The sequence below is a fragment of the Halichoerus grypus genome, chromosome 6 (assembly GCF_964656455.1).
Source record: "Halichoerus grypus chromosome 6, mHalGry1.hap1.1, whole genome shotgun sequence".
Classification (NCBI taxonomy): domain Eukaryota; kingdom Metazoa; phylum Chordata; class Mammalia; order Carnivora; family Phocidae; genus Halichoerus; species Halichoerus grypus.
In genome coordinates this window covers 114,395,041-114,415,532 of record NC_135717.1, presented here as the reverse complement: position 1 = coordinate 114,415,532, position 20,492 = coordinate 114,395,041, and the positions used below count along the sequence as shown (strand labels likewise).

At 57.0% G+C, this 20,492-nt stretch overlaps 1 protein-coding gene and 1 long non-coding RNA gene across 10 annotated transcripts in view; one reads left to right on the top strand and one right to left on the bottom strand.

Annotated features, from left to right (window-relative positions):
• Nucleotides 1–20,492, bottom strand: part of LOC144382367 (uncharacterized) — a 422,766-nt gene that overhangs the window by 103,950 nt on the left and 298,324 nt on the right. The gene's annotated exons all lie outside the window — the stretch shown is intronic.
• The window catches only part of HDAC7 (histone deacetylase 7), a 35,718-nt gene continuing 24,389 nt past the window's right edge, over nucleotides 9,164–20,492 (top strand). For 4 of the 9 annotated variants that reach the window (XM_078075932.1, XM_036099349.2, XM_078075929.1 and 1 more), the window contains exons 1-2: nucleotides 14,695–14,778; nucleotides 17,256–17,337. In XM_078075932.1, coding sequence (XP_077932058.1) covers nucleotides 14,710–14,778; nucleotides 17,256–17,337 — 151 coding nt within the window. In that variant the 5' untranslated portion in view covers nucleotides 14,695–14,709. Of the gene's footprint in view, nucleotides 9,306–14,694; nucleotides 14,779–17,255; nucleotides 17,338–19,195; nucleotides 19,427–20,492 lie in introns of those variants that run through there. The other 5 variants (XM_078075933.1, XM_078075930.1, XM_078075934.1 and 2 more) reach the window with 4 other exon arrangements.

Below are 20,492 nucleotides of genomic sequence, written 5' to 3'. Positions count from 1 at the left end.
TCTACTTCTGGAGCCTCTTCCCCAGCAAGCGGCTGAAGAAGCAGCTCAGCTACGAGCCGTGTAGACCCGTGCTGTTCACTACAGCGGCCGCTCACCCGGAGATGTGGCCAGCCAGGCCCACAACGTGCGGCAAGTGTGGTATACACACGGCTTTCCCAGACTGAGTCTGAAAAAAGGATGTAAGACATCACATTAACAATTTCGCTGTTTCAATTACATGCTGAAATGATACTGTTTTACATATATTAGGTTAAATACACTATTAAAATTCACTTCGTCTATTTACTTTTACTTTGTTGCTGGTGGTGGTGGACAATTTCAAGTTGCACATGTGGCTCACATTCGGTTTCTATTAGATGATGCTGGTCTAGACTATTCCAGCAGGCAAAGCACGGGGCTCCAGGTTGAGAGGCAATGATGGGTCATTGCCCACAGACCCCACTGGAGACGTGGACCAGCCAAAGCTCCAAACAGATGTCATCAACCAGTCTGACACCGAAGGACAGGCTCTCGGTGGCCAGTCTCTCTCAGGCAAAGCAAAGCAAAGCAAAGCAAAGCAAAGCAACATTTCTGGGATGACTTCTTTAATCCTGGACTTCATGAGGCCCTCTGACCTAGGGCTTGGCTCTCCGGGGTGTGTCCCCGTGGATGCCCTGTTACTCCAGGAAAACAGTTACCCAGATCCACACCAGCGTTTTGGATCTCTTCACCCCAACGGTTCATGGGGAAGTTCTCCATCATATTCCACTGGGGCCAGGCCCTGGGCCCCTCCGGCAGCCCAGAGGCATCTTTGCTCCAGTCTAGAGCCGTCTTTCCCACCCCCTTGGGCTTAGGCTCAGGCCACCTGTGGTCTGGGAAGGGATGAGGGAGGAAGGTGGGCTTGACATAACACCGGGCCTCTAGATACACTGCCTGCCTCGCATACATATTTTAAGCTCCAAATCCCCCTGATAGGGGAACAGAAAGGGAATAGGAGGGGGTCTGGAGTGGCAGCCCCAGCCCACTGGGCTGCCCTTGTCTGTTGCCGTCACCCTCACCTGTACCCCAGCTGAGCCATAGGAGGGCACTGGGAGCCTGGGCCACAGCCTGCGTGGGTCTGCCCTTCCTCCCATCTCCTAGATGGCTCCACCTCTCCCAGGTCCTGGCTGGGATCCGAAGGCCCCAGGCAAGTGGGGGAAGGGAGCCACTCCTACTTTCCCAGCAGCTGCTGCTGCCTCTTCCTGTTTTGCTAAAACTCTGGCTCTGGACCCAAAGGGGTGGGGGAAGTCGCCGGCCGCTCCCGCCCCCCAAAGGTCAACCTCATCCCCCTGGTCTTCTTAGCTAGTTATTTATAGCCCCCTAGGCCCTGGCTGAGGAGCTGGATCTCTCCTCCCTCAAATGTCAGCAGCTGTGAACATTGCCCCAGGGACGCAGCCAGATGTGCCGATCACTCCAGATGCGTGGTGCCCGGATTTGAGAGAGGCAGCGGGGCCCTTTCTGCAGTCTGTTTGGCTGTCCTCTGCAGCCCAGCCCATCCAGACGTCCCTCAGCTGAGTCAGCTCGGAGCCCACACGTGTACCTTGGGAGGGTCAGGACAGGTTCCCCGGAGTTCCCCATTCCCACAGCCCTGCCAAGCTACTCTGTGCGCCCCAGAAGGGGCAGCCGCCGCGAGACTATCTGGATTTCTTTGCATAAATTAAGACAGTATTTATTTTGAGACTGAGTCTGTAGGGGAAAAGTGTGGCTTAGAGGGACAGAGAGGACAGGACACTGTCTTCTATTACTAATGTCTGCATCGGGCTCTGCCCCGAACAGAGCCCAGAGTGGGCAGGCTCTGCACGAAGTGCTGCACTCCCCATGCTGACGGTCCTCACAGCTACCCTAAGGAGGCAGGCACGTCGCACCCCTGTTTGAGGATGAGGAAATGAGCTTCCCAGAGGTCAAGTAGCGTGCTGAAGGTCACAGTGTGGGTAAGCAACACACTCCAGCCCAAGCAGACTGACTCCAAACTCTTGCCTTGAACCACAATACAACACACCCTCTCTTTAGCCGTTCCTTTACAGGTTTTTAAATGTTTCCTTGAAAGTTCAGTGTAGAGAAGCGTGGAGCCCAGCGTCGGGGTCCGCCCAAGGGGAGAGGGGCGTCTTCTCTGCCTCCTGTGCCCTCCTACCCCTAGCCACTCTGGCAGAGCTGGAGTAAGGGATGCAACGGGGGCAGAGACTTCTAGAATCACCGTTTCAGGCACAGAAGGCAGCAGGTCAGAGCAAGACCCCTGCCCTAGCCCACCAAGACCCCGTGGTCCATCAGGTCCCTTCAAACATGGAACTTCTGCAACTCTGAACCCAGTGTGTCCTCGACGGCATGGGTGTTGGAGCCCCTTGCGTGTTGAACACGCGAAGGGGCTCTTTTTCTCTGGCCGTACCTTGCTCTCCAGGAGATGATGAATTCCTCAGGGATAGGGATTGTGGCTTTTTTGGCCTCTGTGCCCAAGAACCTGGCACAGAGTAGACGCTCAATAAATCCAAAATTACGCTGGATGAAAAAGAGGGTAGTGGTGGTCATCTGTGAGTGGGGTACTTCAAGGTCCTAGCAAGGACACCCTGTTCACATCCTGAGTATCCAGCCTCACCCCATTCACCCTCCCCTCCGCTCCTCACTTCTTTCTTGCCTCCACTCCCCTGACCTACAGAGACATCATCTAAACCCACCCTGAAAGACACCTCTGGGGAAGATTGGTACAAGCCCCTAAGCCAGGACCTCCTCAAGGTCTTTCTAGAGATTCTGGGGCCAGAGGTAAGTGCTTCCAAAAAGGAATCGTTAAGACATATAACTAGGTCAGACCCTGCCCTCCAGCCAATTCAGCCACTGGGGCTACAGAGGGTCCTCCTGGGGGCATGTAGCAAGGCTGAAGCCCCCAGCCCACCAGAGGGTGGACCACAGCATCCCTGCAGGGGCCCACTGGAGCCAGTAATGGTGAGCTGGCTGCGGAAAGGCATTTTGCAACTCAGACGGATTTCTTCTTGCTCATGATTAGAGTATGGCCCAGTGGCTGCCTCCCTGACCATAATCTCTGCTGGCACAGGCATCTCCAGGGCTGGGCAGTGTGGGCTGTTAGAAGGAGGGCTGATCTAGAAGCTGGGACACCTGAGTTCTCTGCCTGCTCCCCGCCACTGATTAACCATGCCATCTCCGGCAAGTTATTTGCCCCTTGGGCCCCCAGTTTCCTTATCTGTAAAAGGAGTGGTTTGGATTGGATCAGAGCATCCTAAACCCGAGATTACTGGGTACCCCCCGCCCCAGAGAGTCTGACTGAGTCTGTGAGAGGGCCCAGAAATCTGTTTTCCACAGATCTTTCTAAGTGATTTTGATATAATGTCAGGTTTGGGGGATCCTACAGATGAGATAATCTTATAAATCTACTTGCAGCTCTTAAAGAGCCAAGATTCTAGTAAACAGAACAATGGTATCAAGATGTTTCAGTGCTGTGGGGTTTATCAGAGGGCAGGTGGGGGGTAGTTTACCTCCCCAGTCGTCCTCATCATCATCATTACTATTATGGTGATTTTGCCTCTGGTGTTATTGTTATGGAGGAACGTGCCAGGGCCCCCATCTGTTTGTTCCCATCACTAATGGAGGCTCTGGCTCCAAGGTCCCTGGCTTACCTCAAGGTTGGGAGTGGGGCTGGGACAGAGGGAAGGGTGGATGGGGCCTCTTGGCAAGGGAACCTTTCTTCCTTTCTCTCCTGGGTGGAGTTTGGCTGGTTGGGTTCTGGCCCCGACCTCTGGGGCTTAGAGAGTGTCTTCCCACCCATATCCCTCCCCACTTTCTATCTCAGCAGCCTCAGCCCGGTGACTGCCCGCTCTCCTCCTCCTGTCGGGACTTCCTCTCCAGATTCCCTGAGTCCTTACCAACCTCATTCCTGAGCCTCGCTAATCTGTTTGCCACCCCTCTGCTTCCTTGCCTCGCCTTGCACATGCCATTCTCCCCACCTGGAATGTCACCCCCCTCACCCCACACTGATTCACATTTCTGGGCTCCTCCAAAACCCAGCTCAAAACTCCCTACTTCATTCGGCCCGGATCGGCTCAGGTCATTCCTGTTTGCTGTCTACTCACTGACGCTTGGAATAACAGGATCAGAAAAACTGCTTTAGACTCAGAAAAATAAGTCGACATGGCCTAAACCAGCTCCCTCATTTGATAGATGAGAAAACTGAAGCCCAGAGAGGTTGTGACTTGGTCAAGGTCACACAGTAGTGAGATGTTCAAAAGAGTTGGCTTCTTAGCAAGAGGCTTTCAAGTATTTTATATTTTTGTTTCCTCAACACACTGTGATCGATAGGAGGGCAGAGGCTGTGTTTTTGTTTTTGTCTTTAATGTCCTTTATCTTCACTGTGGTATGTGCGCACGCGTGTGTGTGCTCTGTGTATCCAGGGACTATCAGGACAATGATTCTAAAACTCACAGTGGTACAGATGTTTGAATATGTACTTCATGTGACCTCAGATCAGCCCTGTGAGGAGGGAGCCAAGATACTGCTATTTTACAGAGCAGAAAACTGAGACTTAGAAAGGTGTGGTCTGTGAAGTTAATGGCCTAGTTCTAGAACTAGGTCTAGAACTCCAGTCCGCTGACTCCCAGCCCAGAGCCCTGATCCCCACAATGTCTTTCTTCTAGCCCTCTCCTGATGGTCCGGGCTGGGGCCCTGGAGTAGTCAAGGGGGTGACCTCTGCCATCTTTTGCATTCATTCTGCCTTCTTCATCTTGGGGTTAAGGAGACCCTGTCTTTGGCTTCCTGTCCCTCCCCATCCTGTCCCACCGCTTTCTCCTTGTGTCCCCCCCCACCATGTCATTGCTGGTACATAGACACATACACATATGCTAAGAACTGCAGGTGTGTAGGGCAACAGACCACAGGGGAAACCACATCACCTTTGTTGACATTGGAGGGAGGCAGGGGGACGGGGTGAGGGACTTGCTTCTTTCCCTCCACCTGCCTTAGTCCCCGCAGTCATCTGGCCTACCAACCTGAGCCATCTGGACTTGTAGCCATGCCCCAGCCTCTTCTTGACTTAGCCATCCAATTCTGGCCCAGGAGGATGTATCCCCTCTTCCCTTACATCTTGAAATCCAAAGCGGGGGTCTGGCTGGCTGCGCCCCCAGTCCTAACTGGAATACTTACATAACTCCTCTAATCCTGCCTTGCGATGCCAAGAGAAAGGTGGGAACCAGGGATGAGAGCACATGGTTGGGGCCAGTTAGGAGGTATATTTGGCATCTAGAACGTCACACGTAGATCAGCTGAGACCTCAAGCAGCCAGGTTTACACGAGGGCAGCAGCTTCTCCATTGTTCTGACCGGCCACATGATACTGCAAAGGCTCTAAATCAGACATTCAGGATTAAGTCACTTACTGGCTTTGTGGACTTAGGCAAATCATTTTGTCTTCCTGAGCTTAAGTTTGCTCACTAAAACAATGGGGATAATAATGAGATATAAGTGAAGGGGCCTTGGGCAGCACATAATACAGAGGAGACACTCAATAAATCCAAATTATCTTCCCTCCTTCCTTCCTGCCTTCCACGTGTTATATCTGGTCCCATGAGACCCTTTATTTGGAGTTGGAGACCTACCTCCCCTATCAATCTGCAAATCCCAAACCCTGTGAATTGGCATTTGATCCCAGGTTCAGAAACTGCAGGGCAAGGCCCAACCCAACCCAATGAAAATGGCTGTCCTCTGAGATCTCACGGAGGCCTTGGGGAATGAGCGCTTTCTGATTGGCTTTGTGGGGAGTGTGTGGGAAGTGTGGGTTAGGGAGGGATTGTGGCGTCGGCTACCGCATCTAAAAGGCAGGGACAGGAGTGGTCTCAGAGCCCTGAGTGTAGACCGGTTGACTCTCTGGAGCTTTGAATCCTGGCACAGGGTGGGCACTCAATAATATTTGTTGAATGAGTGAATGGCCCCATCACTTACTAGTTGGGTAACTTTGATCAGATTTCTTAACCTTCGTGGGTCATACTTTAATCGTGAGCATAACAAGAATTATTAAGAATAAATGACCTAATGTTTGCCAAGGGGATAGCATAGGGCTGCTACATGGTATATAGTCGGTAAAAAGTAGCCAAGTAAGGGAAGGAGAGGAGAAAGAGAAGGTCAAGTAGGCCCAGAAGCCCAAAGAGAAGCAGAAGGAGTGTGCCCTGGGGCTTGGGACTGGCCAGAGACTCCAGGAAGACTTGAGGGAGCCAAGGCAGGTCCTACGGGGCTAACGTCTTCTGCGAGGTGCTTGGCTGAGTAGCCTGGGAGAGAGGCCTGACTCCAGAGCTTTGCAGAGAAACTTCCCATGGTAACCAGGATAGAGGAGAGACAGGCAGCCTGCACTTTCCTGCCTCATGTCTCTCAGGGTTCCTGGAGACTCTCTGACATATCCCAACAAGGGGCATGGGACTTAGAAACTGGCTTAAGACCCTGCCTTGGGTGGGAGTGTGGTGGTGCTGGAGTGAGAAGTTCAGCTGTCCAGGGAAGGAGTGACACTATCCAGCTTCCCGGGTGCGGGTCTCGTATGTTGTCTTTCTGTCTATACTTTGGGGACAGCGAGTCCTGGTGTGTGTAGAAAGTGCTGGATACTTGGGGGACAGACAAAGGCAGGGGGAGATACCCCTTTTTGCTCCAATCTCTTAGAACTCAGTGATTAGGTCAAAAAGAAAAAGAAGGCTCACAAACAAATACATGAATGATGCACATGGCAGAAACGAGACAACAAGTGCCTGATTTCAGTCCAGAAATAACTACAGGAGTCCTGGGGTGTATTGGGGGGGGCGGGCATTGCAGGGTTAAAAGAGAGAGACAGTGTGGGGGAGGGGAGAGGCTAGGAGTCTGAAGTAGCCAAGCAATTTTTCTGGAAGCCATGGGCACAGAGGAGGGATCTGAAAGGAGAGTCATCTGGTTTGGAGGTGAGAGCTGGGAAGAATGCACCTGAGGTAGAAGAACATGCATCTTGCAGAGTCATCATGGGGAGTGTATGGGGAGTCATGGGAAAAATGGGTGTCCAGGTTTGGGGGGGGATGTCCTTGAAGGCCATGAACATCTGCCTCACTTCAGCAAATAACTCATAGAGAACTTGAGCTCTCTGCAAGCTACTTAGCAAGACACTACAAGAAATGCACCCATGACTAAAGGGCTCGAGGGATGTCCGCTCTTGAACATTCTTGGCAAGAAGGAGAGTTGAGACACGTAGACTAGGTGGATGAAGGTCAAGACTGACAAAGTGCTGGGGTGGGGTCCTTTAAGGGAGGGAGAGAATCCCTCTGGCTATGTGAATCCTGCAAAGGCTGCTGGAGAAGGTGGTTATAGACCCCAAGGATTGGAAAGATTTCAACAGGAGCAGCAAGGGGCTGGGAGGGCATCATATGTGGAGGAAACATGATGAGCCAAAGAAAGGGAGTAGGAAGGCACGAGGGCATGATGGGGAGCAGACAGCAGCCCAGTTTAGCTGAAATAATCCGAGAAATAACAGCAACTAATATTGAGCACTGCGTACCAGGAACCACTGGGCAGAATAGCGAGAGAAAAAAAAGAGGGAGACAGAAAGAGGGGGGGATGTTTGCGAAGTGTGCTGCCATGTTGTAGAACGGCTTGGATGCCAGGCAAGGAGCCTTGTGAGGGTATGTTAACAAGAGCAGAGGGGTTAGATCTGCCTGCTGAGTGGGCCCTGGGACAAGGAAAGGAACTATGGTAGGAAGGCAGCTTCTAAAAATCCCAGGTAGCAACAAGTGGTGAGGCCCGAGCTGTGCTTGCAGGAACAAGGGTCTGTGGTCAGAAGCTGGACCTTGCCATGGCTAAGCCCTCCTAGGCCACTGTGGACTCTTGCTTCCCATGTGGCATGGCTCTGCCTCAGTTTCTCCTTCTGTAGAATCGTGAGGCTCTTGGGGTTCCTAGGATAGAGGGAGGGAGGAGGGGTAGGAAGTCAGAGGGAAGCTGCATCCTGCCTTCCAGAGGTGATGCCTCCCACCACAGGAGAGTCTAGTGTTTCGGGTTGTGGACCTCTCCCCTTCCCAGAGCCAGCCGCTGTGTCTCCCACCCAGCAGACTGCCAGAGGCCACAGGGCTGATAGGCTCGGCCTGGAAGCACAATGGGGAGGTCCTCAGCCCCTGACCCCTGAGTCTGACCTTCTGGTCCTGTTAAGGGGGGTGGGGGGCGCAGAGAGGACTGCTGGGCAGAGCTGGCCCAGAGCTGAGTTTATTAGCTGAGGGAGGGCTGGAGGCGGCTGCATTCCGACTCACAGACTGGAACATTTCTGTGATCCGCTGTAATGCACTGGGAGACACTGGGCACATTGCTGAAGTTTGACTCATAGGGACCGGGAGGGGGAAAGAAGGGGGGAGGGTTGTGGGGGGGGAGAGGAATGGGAGGAAGAGAGGAAGAGGAGAGGAGGGAAGGAAATCCCTTGAGAAATTTCTTTAAAAAAAGAAAACTTTCAAAATCAGCACCACCCCCACCCCCTTTTTCTTTTAATAGGAACAGGCTGGACCCTTCTGTTCCCCTCAGCAGGCGTGGGGGGGGGCAGGGGGGTAGGGCTGGGCAGTGATTCAAATCAGATCCTGGAACTTTCCTCAGGCAAGTCGTGTTGGTGAGGGGTATGGGGGGGGGACGGGGGTGTCCGTCTGGGATTCCTTGCCCGGGACTTGGGGCTCCACGAGTGTCCCACGTCCCTGTGTGCGGCTGTTGGCCGGTGGGCTGTACGTGCACGCACTTGCCAGCGCGGGGGTCCCTCCCAGAAGTGTGTCTGTATGAACGATTCTGCCCCTGTGTAAACAGGGCTGTGCGTTCGTGTACGCTGTGTGTGCAAGGCTGCGTGCGCTCAGGTATCGGGGTTTCCGGGAATTGTGCGCGGGTCGGCGCGCCGCGCCTCGGGCTGGGCAGCAGCGCGGCGGCCGCGCGCGGGTCGGGGCCGCGTCCCGCGTTCCGGGCTCGGCGCTGCCTCCCGGGCCGCGCGGGGTGTCCGCCGGCCGCCCGTGCGCCGCGCCGGGCAGTGTCTGCCGCGGTGGTGTGTCCCCGGGCCGCGAGCGCCTGCCCCCTCCCTCCCCTCCCCCTTGGCCCGCTCTCAGACTCAGATAAAGCATTTCCTTCCATTGTCATCCTACCCGGCCGGCCGGGCTGCCAGGGCCCTCCCCCTCCCGGCCCCCTCCCTTCCTCTCGCCGTCTCTCAGTCGCTCTGCAGCCGCCGGCGACTGGGGGGATGTGAGGCCGGCGCCCCAGCCCCCCCCGCCCCGCCATGAGCCCCCCGCTCTGAGGGCCCCGGCCCCTGGATGCACAGCCCCGGCGCTGGTGAGTACTGGGCTGCGGCCCCCCGCCCCGCCCGCCCCGCCCTGCGCGCGGCACCCAGCGCCGCCCGCCCGGGCTCGGGCTCGGCTCCGGCTCCGGCTCGGGCTCCGCGCGGCCCGCGGGCCCGGCCTGGAGGGCGCCCCCCGACCGCGCCCGCCCCGCCCGGCTCCGCGGGGGGTGCGGGGGTCTCTGGGAGGGCCCCCGGCCGGGGCCGGTTCCGGGGCCGGAGGGCTCGGGCCTCCCGCGGGGCGCCCACATCCGCCCGCCCCGGGGCAGCGACAGGCCCGAGGGAGGGAGTTGGAGGCCCCGGGCCGCTGGCGCGCAGGCCGGGGCGTCCCATCACCCCCAAGCCCGGGGAGGACCGACCGGCGGACCGGGGAGGGAGGGACGGCCGCCGCGGGGCCCGGGAGGGGGCGGTGCTCCGGGGCGGAAGGTTTGGAAGCGCGAGGGCAAAGGGCAGGACCCGCTGAGTTGGGGCCGGCCTCTTGGCGCTGGACATCAGCGCCCCCATCCCGCGGGTCCCGGGAGGGCCGAACTCCGACCCCTCGGCATGGGGGGGGGGGCGGCGGCGGGGGGAAGTGATCCGCTGGAGGGAGGGTCCCGGACCGTGAGGTTTCTCTGAGGACCGCCCCCCACCCTTGCTCACCCATCAGGACGAAGAGACACCTGTGCCCAAGTGAGCTGCTGAGGTGCGGGCAGCGGCGCGGGAGGGTGGGGACTGCAAGACTGTGTACTGAGGGGTGGGGGACGGGATGTGCGCCCCCCAGGCCTGGGGTCTGTTGGTGCTGGGGAATGTGAGCGGGGGGCGAATCTGGCAGCTGGGCCGGGCTCTGACGCCCTGAGTTCCTAGGCCTGTGGCTAGGAGAGAGCCCTCTGGAACTTGCAGGCCACCCAGTTCCCCCAGCCTCATTTCCTTCTCTCTGGCTACCCATTCGGATCTGACCTCGCCAGCCACCGCTGCTAGCCGCCCCCCCCCCCTCCAGTCCTGGCCATTCCCTTGTCTCTGCTGGCTGTCCTGCATACAGAGGCCTCCTGCAGCATCTGGACACTGGCTGTCTTGCTGCCGCCCATCCCTCCCCACACCCAGAGTCAACATCTGCTTGAGGCCCAGCTCTGCCTGCCAGTTTTTAGGTTGAGAATGAGACATTGGCCCTCAACATCTGGACTCATCAGCCTGTTCCTGAGACTTGGCAGCAGGACCCATGGGGACCTTCCTCAAGACCACTGCCCAGCCACTGGGCTGAAGGAAAGGAGACTGTGACTCAGTTCCCTACCCCCTAAAGGGGTTCTTTGGCAGCCCATATCTCCCCAACAAGGACCCCATAGGCCAGGTCCCTAAAGTGGTTTGGCTGCCACACACACTTCTCTCCTCCCTCCTCAGCCCAACCCTCTCATACTTCCCAGGCACCTTTTCTGGCTTCTGCAAACCACTCTTAGCTCCTCATTGCTTATCAGCTCATCCTCCTTACTCTCTGCTCTGTGTTTCCTCTACCCACCTCGTTTGTAAGTAATTTTCTTCTTCTCTGTAGTCACTTTAGAGGGAAACTAAGGTACAAAGCAGTCACTGTGTTGTACCCAGTGAACCTAGACTGGAACCGGGTCTGGACGACCTACCAGGACTCCTTCCCTGCCTTTAGTCCCCTGATGTTCCTCCACCCGGTAGGGACAGGCTCAGAGCGGCCTGTTGGTGTTACATCTAGAATGGCCCTGGGGCAGTGTTCTGAGGCCTCTGTGTTCTTAGCTTCAGCCCCTGGGTGGGTGTCTCTCTGGCCACTTGGTCTTAAGCTGGGATCCTGAGGCTGGCAAGGTTGCATTCAGGTCTTGCATTGACCTTCCCAAGAATCTAAACTGGTCACTCTGCTTTGACACTGAAGCTCAGTTTCCCCATCAATAACATGGGGACAACATTTCAGGTGCACTTCCCAGAGCACAGAGGAAGAGAGGTTGACTCGAAAGAAATGGACCGGCGTCCACTGTGGGGGCTATTATGCTGCCCCCAACTTCCTTCAGGGATGCTGGACAGACCCCCGCTTTCGTCCATGGTGGCTTCTGGGAATGAGAGTTGGAACTCTTTCTTTCTCCATCCTCTCCCCAGTCCTCATTTAAAACACTTGGGAGTGATGAACGCATGTGTGATGCGGGTGGGGACCCTCCTATAGTTGTAGGCATGCTGGCCCAAGGACCTGGAAGGTAGAAGCTGGTGTAACCCCAGCCTCCTGTTGTCTTTCTCCTGGCCTTTCATTAAGAGCTGGTAATTTTGAAGTTGCAGGGGCCCGAGAGAAGGTGAGCTAAGGCAAGGTTCAGGGTCACCCAGCCAGGGAATGGTAGGCTGAGTGGGGCCAGAACCAGACCCTCTAACTCTGCTGGTGCCCATTCTCCTGGGCTTCCCCTCCTCTGGCCTGGCTGAGGTCCTGCCCATGCCCACCTTTCACACGTTGGCTCTGGCCTGTCCTTAGTCAGACTTAAGACTGGCCGGGAGGTATTGCTAGAAGCAGGGGCCAGAGTAAGGCCTGGGAGCTGGGGGGAGGGCATCTGTCCAGGACTGTGCATTTGTGTGTGTTGGATTTGTTCACTAGATGGGGCACTTCCTCTGGGGCAGGAAGCTTTGATTTCCTGTGGTGGGGGCGTTGGTAGGATTAGGAGTGGGGGGCTCAGCTCCGGGCCATCCCTGATGTTGTTTAGAACCACAGAGGGGCACTTTCTGTCTAAGGCTGCTTCCCCCAAGCCAGGGGAGGCAGGAGGAAGAGCACTGGTGAGGAGGCCCAAGCTGAGGCCAGAGAAGGAGGCCAGAGAAGGAGGCCATGAGGGCAACGAGATGGTGTGTGTGTGTGTGGGGGGGGGTAGTGGTGGGCAACACAGCAGGAAGCCTGGTCAGCAGGTGACCCTGCCGGCTATTGTGTTTCCCTGTGCTATTTCCCCCCCGTTTCTGTGGTAACCTTCCCCGGGGGACCCAGGCCTTCGGGCCGCAGGAAGGTGCCCCCAGACAGCCCTTTCCTTAGAAGCCTGAGTATTAGGAGGAGTCCCTAGATCGGGCCACCTCCCTAGCCCTTTTGGATCCTGAGGACCAGGGCCTGGGAATCCAGGCGAGTGGTTTGAGCGAGTACTGATGGGGGTGGTACCTGGGTGTAGGCCTTCGCGAATCTCCTGGGTGGGGAGGGGGGCGGGCACGGGAAGAGGAGGGGCTGCTGGACTTTGGGGAGGGCTCTGTACCTCCCCTCATTCCATCTCTCCACTGTCCTCTTCCGGCAGCCCTCCCTCTACCAGGGGAAGGTGGACAGCCTGCTGCCTGGGGCACGGGGGAGGGGTGGGGGTGGTGGACTTGGGAGGGATGTTTTCATCAGCAGAGCATAGCTCCTTTGGTCCTGGACCAGTTCCCAGAGGCAAAATAAATTCAGGAGAGCGTCTGTTTAGTGTGGGTCACCATGTGATGGGTGTGTGTGCACACTGGGTTTGTGGCGGGGGGTCTGTTTGTGTGCCCCCAGGGCTCTGTATGTACATGTGGTGTTTCCGTGGCAATTTGTGACCCATGTGGTGGCTCTGTGTTGGGTGTTTGGAGAGTATGCACACGTGTACCACAGATGTACGACATCCGTATCGTTGTGTACCTTTGCAGTTTATTGCCCTGTGTGGGATATATGGGCATGTTTTGGGAGAACGTATACCTGTGTAAGAGTGGCTTTTTTTTTTTTTTTTTAATTTTTTTTTATTTGACAGAGAGAGACACAGCGAGAGAGGGAACACAAGCAGGGGGAGTGGGAGAGGGAGAAGCAGGCTTCCCGTTGAGCAGGGAGCCCCACGTGGGGCTCGATCCCAGGACCCTGGGACCATGACCCGAGCCGAAGGCAGCCGCTTAACGACTGAGCCACCCAGGCGCCCCCAGAGTGGCTTTTTAATAGAAGTCCAGATGCTTGCTGAAAAGCACTGTCTTCCAATGCCATTGCCCGCACCATTTGCTTCAGTCACCTGGGAGGGTGTTAAAGATCCTTGGGCCCCATTCCAGACCAACTCAGAATCTGCAGGGTTGGGGCCTAGGAATCTGGATTATAACACGTGCTTCAGGTGATTCTGGTGCAAAGCCGTGTTTGAGGACCACTGATCGGGGCCAATCTTTTCGTTTTTTTCTTTTGAGAAGACTGAGACCCATAAAGGTATGTGGTTTGTCCAAGGACACAGGGCTATGAAGAGGAAGATCTAGGAAAACTCAGCCCTTTCAAGACCAGTCCTGGACCTACCCAACCACCGTCTCTGTGTGCATGTGTGCACGTGTCCACACTGGGCCAGATGGGGCTGGTGTAGACACTAACTGGGCCTTGACCTTTCCCCTGGGGTGCCAGGCTTCCTGACCTTGCTCTTCCTGTTACATCCTGCTTTCTCCTCCCTGAGGAAATCCTGGAACTGTTGAGCATCTACCGTAAAGGTGATGTTGACAGCCGGGAGGCCCCATTTACTGAGCCGGTCATTCAGCTAGTCATCCATTCATTGGAGGCTTACTGGCCCTGCCGTATGCCAGGCACCAGGCACAGATATGCAGTGAACCCATAGGCAGAGCTTCTGACCTCAGGGAACTTCCACTTTAGTGGAGGAGACAGACAGTAACAAGTAGGCAAGTAAAGAAATGAGTGTATATATCTAGTTACACACTGTGATAAGCCCTAAGGAGGAAATGAACTGGGTGCAGCAATAGAGAATAGCAAGGTGGGACTTCCTTCAGATAGGGTGGCCAGGGGAGGCCTGCTTGAGAAGGTGACATTGTTGCCTTCTCTCACCTCCCCAGACCAGAAGTGGGCCCTCAGCGCTTCTGAGCATGCTTGGGAACTGCCTGGCTCCTGGTGGGGGCCCTGGGCTGAGCGCTGGCTGAGGACTGAAGCCTCTTTCCTGGCATGGCAGGTAGCAGGGTCTCTGCTCCCCAAGCAGCCCCCTGAGGTTGGCTGAGGGGGAGAGGAGGAAGGGGAGCTGGACAGGGCTGAAACTGAGGCTGCCCCGTTGCTCTGAGGAGCGGCAACCTTTTCCCTCTGCCAGGCTGAGTCCGGGGCCAGGCTGAGTCCGGGGCCCTACGCAGGCATGGTGTGGGGAAGGCAGCAGCCTCTCCCCAGCAGCTCTCAAGCACCACCCCATTCCTGCCGCTCCAGCCTCACCTTCCTCCCGCCTCATCCCCTTCCTCCCCATCTCCCCACCTGGGAACTCCTGTGCCAAGTCCCTCCTCTCTGGGTCCAGCCTGGCTGCCTCGGTAGCCACTGGGATTTATCTGCCTGGCTCAGGAACCACTGTGGACAGGGTCAAGACTTAGAGAGGACCTGGCCCTGGAAGAGAGGAGAGACCAGAGAGGCTCTGGGGCAGGACCCGGAGAAGACCCGGCAAAGGAGAGAGCCAAGGCCGGCCGATCCGGGGTCCCGGCAGGAGAGAAGGCATGAAGGAGTCCTTTGGCTGGTTGCCCCAGAGCCTCTCCTGGGCCCTTGGAGTCTGCTTCCCAAACTGGGTGAGACTCTCAGCCCAGGGGGCAGACGTCAGCTAGTCCCCCTGCAGTCCTACCCCTTCTGCCTCTCAGGAGGCTAACTTTCACATCGGGCAAGGAACCCTCAGACCCTCTCACCTCCAACCTCTTCTGCGGGGGGGGGGGGGGGGGGGGGGGAATGTGTTCCCTGGGGAACATAGAGCTGAGGCTGCAGGGAGCTGCAACCCTTTCCTTAGAGACCGAAGCATCAGAGGAGCCCCCCAATAGGAGAAGAGCCCTCTTCTGCCCCCTCCCCCTACTGCCTCGGCTGGCATTCTACCCCGGGGCCTCCTTTAGGCTGCTCAGTGCCCAAGCCCCCTGGACTCCACTCCCAAGCTTAACCCCAGCCCCTCCATAACCCCCGCAGTAGGATGGGGAGGGGACTTTTAGTAAGGAGGGCACAGGGCTAAACTCACCATCCCCACCCCGCCTCCTTCCCACTTCCTTTTTTCCCCCAAGTTGCCTGCAGGGATTGGAAACCCTGGTGGTCAGAGACCTTGGGCCTGCAGGGAGAGCCTCTGCCCTGGGAAGAGTGAGGGCTACCCCATTCCCGCTCAGGAGTACAGCTCAGCTCCCTGCAGAGCCCGTTCCAAGGAGCCCAGCGCTGGCTCCTGCTGTCGCTCCCAGCCCAGGAAGTCTCATTCCTGCCTCCCTCCAGCTCCCAGGAAGCCCGGGAAAGGCAGGGCCGGCTGGGAGCTGCAGGTTCGGAAAGAGTCCGGGGTGGGGGAATTCGGCAACTGGGCTGTAACCGTCCTGTTTTGCTTGCCCCACAAAGCTGCCTGGGCATCCGCTGTACTGCCGGGGCGTTCAGGTTCGAGAACTGCTCTCAGAATGACAGGCTGGTGGCACCCGGTTGGGGCAGGGGGTGGGGGTGGGGTGCAGGGGGGAGCCCCCAGCGAGGGGGAGCTGGAGGGTTAAAAATAGCAGCAGCCGGGTTTCGGTTAGCAAATGTGGAGGCGGGGAGCTGGAGGCGGGGCAGGAGGCGGGCAATGTTTGCCCGCCGCGCAGGGCTGTGTTTCCCCTGGGTCCCGGGAGTGAGTCACGGTGGAGACGCTGAGGAGGTGCCGGCACAGCACCCCCACCCCCACCCCCACCGGGGCGAGGAGCCGAGCGCAGCCTCGTAGCCGTGGTTCTAGAGGGTGTGCACCCACCTTCCAGGCCCTCAGGGCCGTCGCGAGAGTTGGGCCAGCGGGACTGTAGGATCAGCGTGGGGGAAAGAAAGGTACCCTTCGGAGGCCAGAGACCTGGCTTGGATTCCGGGTGGCCCTGTGTGAAGCCGCGGAAGGGCCCTGAGTCTTGGTTTCCCAGTCTTTCAAGTGGGAATTTTCTCAGATGCGGAGGCAAACACGGGGTGGACTCTAAAGCACCCTACAGATGTTAATTATCACCTTTGGACCCTCCTGTGCCCCTTGCAAAGCCTGACATCAGAGCCTTCCAGTAAGGACACAGAGGGAGGGATGGGATGGCCTTGGCAGAGTCCCTATTTCTCTTGCAGACAGCTAAGTGTAACCTCGGGCACGTGGCTCTTGGTGCCTCAGTTTCTCCATGTCTGTAACACAAAGATAACAACAGTTTCAGCCCCATGGAGCTGCTATAAAGATGAAAGTAAATAATGTCAGCGTCAAGCCTGGCATGAAGCCGGTGCACACAGAATATTCATGATTATTGATGTTATTGTTCATATTTTTGAAGGTCAGGGATAGGGACTGTTGAAGACGTGAAGAACAGAAACTGGGCCCAGCCCCAGTTCACAGACAAAACCAGGCCAAATTCACTGTTCCAGATTCCTCCACCCATGAGGGCCTGGGATAGCAGGAGTCTGCAGCCAGAAGTCACAGGGTGGACCCCTTCTTCTCTCTTGTAGTCTGCCGCCCCTGGGCTCCCCCAGCAAGGCAGGCTGCTGGCCGACCCCGGGGCCTCCCAGCCAGCTGGCACTGGGGAAGGGTCTGGGATGGGGCCGCCCTGATGGGCCTGATGTGGGATACCTTACCAGCATCTGCTGGGGTGACCTTTATTTTAGCCCCTCCCTGGCAGCTCTTAAGAGGAGCATAAGGCAGAGGAGGGCTGGGAAGGTCAGTGATGTCAGCAGTGAGTATTCCCAGCACTGTGGCCCTGGAAGAGGCAGGACGCATTTCTTTCAGGAAATGATCATTATTCAGCCTACAGGCATTCATTAAGTCAGTCCTGACCTGGTGCCCAGCCCTGTGCTAGGCCCTCTGTGTGATTCAGGAGAGGCAGGGATGCGAGGTTGTAAATAATGCAGAACCTCAGAGGCTGTCAGGGTCCAAGAATACGGTGCATGGAGTCCACGAAAGCCTGCTGTCCTAGTTCTCATGGGAACCAGAAGCTGAACCTTGACTTCACGGCCCATTGTGACATCTTTATCCGTGGTGTGCGTGCGTGTGTGTGTGTGTGTGTGTGTGTGTGTACATATACATATGTATTCTGTTTTATTATTACAGAGGCAGTTCTTGTGCATTGTAGATGATCAGACAACACAGACAAGCAAAAATTCAAAAACTGAGAAGGATTCCACTCCCAGCGGTCAGAGTACCTCTTCGCATCTCCCTGTTTCCCGACATGCCTTTCTAGGTTATAGTTTTTACGAAAATGAGATTACACTGCACATGCTGGTTTTTCAGTGCTCGCCACCTTCCACAATAGTAAATTTTCATCTCATCGAATTCCCACTTGGCCAGAGATCGTCCTTCCCAGCTGGTTTGTCCAAATCAGTACCCGGGACCATGCGTCTGTTTACTGAGTTCCCTGAAGGCTGTGTGAGCACCCTGGCTGCATTTGTGGTCTGGAGAAACCCTGGCCCACCAAGTCCCAAGGGCAGCCGCAGAACCCTGGCCGCAGAAGGGAATCCTGTCACCAGGAGAATCTGCCTGGCAGACCTCTGCCATCTTCCAAAAATAATAGGCAGAATGAGGGGGATGCCCAGGCACAACTGGGATGGGGATCTCTGGGTACTTACTGTCATTAATATTAATGTGGTGCCCTGTGAGTGCCAGCATTCATAGCTTATTGCTATTCATGGCCTCCTCTATCTGTGATGCCCCCAGGCCTGGGAGCAGGCCCGGGTCTCCACAGTGGCCTCTGCCTTCCCCTGCCCCAGGTCCAAGGGCACTGATGGTCTTTGGCTGTGGTCCTGGTCCCCAGGAGTCTGCCCTCAAGGAGCGTGCTCTGTTCTGCACTGGGGGGTGCCTCCGTCTCTTCCACCTGCCCAAGACCTGCCTGTGTGTCTGAGGCCTGGGGAGGGGGGGGGGAGAGAGGTGGCGGGGGGGAGGGGCGGAGAGAGAGGGAGCGCGAGCTTCTCTTCCCAAGGGAACTTACTCCCAAGTAGCTGCTCCATGGGTGACTTGCTCTGGTTATGCAACCTGCATTTTCTCCAGTGCTTGACAGTTTCCAGAATGCCTGCACACAGTATCTGATCCTCCATGGCAGCCCTGGGAGGGTTGCTTGTTTGCTTATATCCTGCGGGAGGCTGCTTACAGGAAACAATGAAATAGTAACATGTATGTTTAAAAAACAGGGAAAACAGAAGATGAAAAAGGAAGTGAAGATGGGTTTGGGAGTGCCTCCTGGAGACAAAAGGCATGTGAAGGACACAGGCGGAGATGACTATCTCTGCTGTTATTTTTGTTGCCGTGGATGTTTTCTGGGTGGAATACTAGCATGCTGTGGGAACACACCACCCTTGGGGGGCACGCCCAGGCCTTCAGATGCTGGGATCCACTGTGTCCTCTGGCCCCTCGGTGACCTCACCTCACCACCTGGGGAGGTGGGCGGACCTGTGTGCCAGGGTCACGATTATGAGCTTAGGTCCTGGGGTCCCAGGAGCCCACTTACGAGCTGTGAGGCCTCCGCAAGCTTCTTAAAAACTCCACACCTCAGTTTCTCCCTTTGTATAAGGAGGATGCTTGGAGCATCTACCAGACAGGGTTTTTGTGAGGACCAAGTGAGATAGTACGAGTAAGATGCTTAGCACGGTAACAGGCACACAGTGGGCATTTGGTACAGAGTTGTGGATCGTCACTAATCTTATTCATTAATAATTATAAATACTAATTATTAATAGTACTAATCTGATGACTTGAACTTCTCCCTGGCAAGTCTCTGGAGTGGGCTGAGTGGCCTCCCGGTGGCACAGGTGGGAGGAGCCAGGGAAGGCACATCTCGTGGCTCATGCGGTTGGCAGAGGGTGGGGGGCGAGCGGGAGTGGGGGATGTGGGAGGCAGGACCTGGCTGAGGGGGGCCCAGAAGCCGAGGGAACAAGGAGGAGTGCGAGGGAAGGGATATGAGACCTTGGAGGGGAGAAGGAGCGGCTCTGAGAGGCAGCCCCGGGGCGGGGACTGTGCTTCCTGTTGGGGCAAGCGCTGGCCCTTGAGAAAGACTGTCTGGGGCTGGCTGCTAAGAGGGAGCAGCTGGTCTAAGTGGGGCAGCAGGGGCTGGGGGAGGGGAGAGACAAAGGCAGAAGCTGACGGAATCTCCCCTCCTCTCCCCACATTACAGATGGGGCCCCCATCTTGACGGCTCAGGATGTTTTGCTTATGATAGGAAAGATGGTGGTTAGATACCATGGTGAACTTCCTATCTCAGGGATTGGAGCTCCTGGAGCAGGGGAGTGAGGGTAAGTGGGCTCTTAGCCTTTGAGGGCTTTCAGGACCTGAGGAATCCTAGGGTAGTCTGACCAGGGGGCTGGGAGTGGGGGGGAAACGTGCCGGCTCAGGAATTCCCTAGGTGCTCGGGCTGACCTGGCTGTCCGGAGAAGCCGGTGGGTGACAGGAAGTGGATGCAGGCTCTCTGAGGCCAGCCACCCTGAGCAAGAGGCTCTGCCTGCCCCTTTGCACCTCTACCGAGGACAGGCAGGGAAGACGGAGTGGTGGTCTGGGAGGCCCCCAGAGGTGGGCAGGGCTTGGAGGAGTCCCTGTTTCTCTTTGCCAGAGGACGGCGAGGCTCCGCTGAGAGCGCCAGTCCCAGGCACCGACAGCTGCACACGACTCGGGATGGCTCGGCTCCCCGGGCCTCAGCGTCCAGCGGGTCCCCGGCTAGGAGGAGAGGCCACGGTGGGCGGGGGGGGGGGGGGGGGGGGAGGGGAAGGACCTGGGCGGGGGAGGGGGGGCAAGGAGCCAGGAAGGACGCTTTCCCACCCCCAGGGAGCGCGAGCTGCCGCTGCCATGGTTACGTCTGCTTCCTGTTTGATTCATCTCAAACAGCAGAAGGGGGGGTGCCAGCCCCCAGCTCGGGCCACTGCTGCGTGGGGCTGTTTACAACAGCCGCATGTGGGATTCCCAGAAAGAGACTCCAAACCGGACATCCTGCGGCTGCAAAATACCCAGGTGTCAAGAGCTAAAAATAGCTGCCCTAGGGCCCCAGGCAAGGGGCAAGGGGCATGCTCACCGCGGGGGCGGAGGGCTGGCCTGTGGCCTCCCATCCAGGCTGTGCGAGTTGCAGGGCTTCAGTCCCCTTGCCGCTCCCCCCGTCGCCCCCCCCCCCCCCCCCCCGTGAACTTGGGCTGACAGGGGGCCTTTGTCTGGGTGGCTGTAGCCCAGGCCACTCACCTGTGAGGCGAGACTCTGCCCCAAGGGCAGCTGGCCTCTCTGCCTGCGAGCAGCCCAGCTTGCTTTGGGACTCTAATGAGAGTCTCAGAGGGACTTGGGAGCTTCTAGAGAGGGGACGTAGCAGGCAGTGGAGAG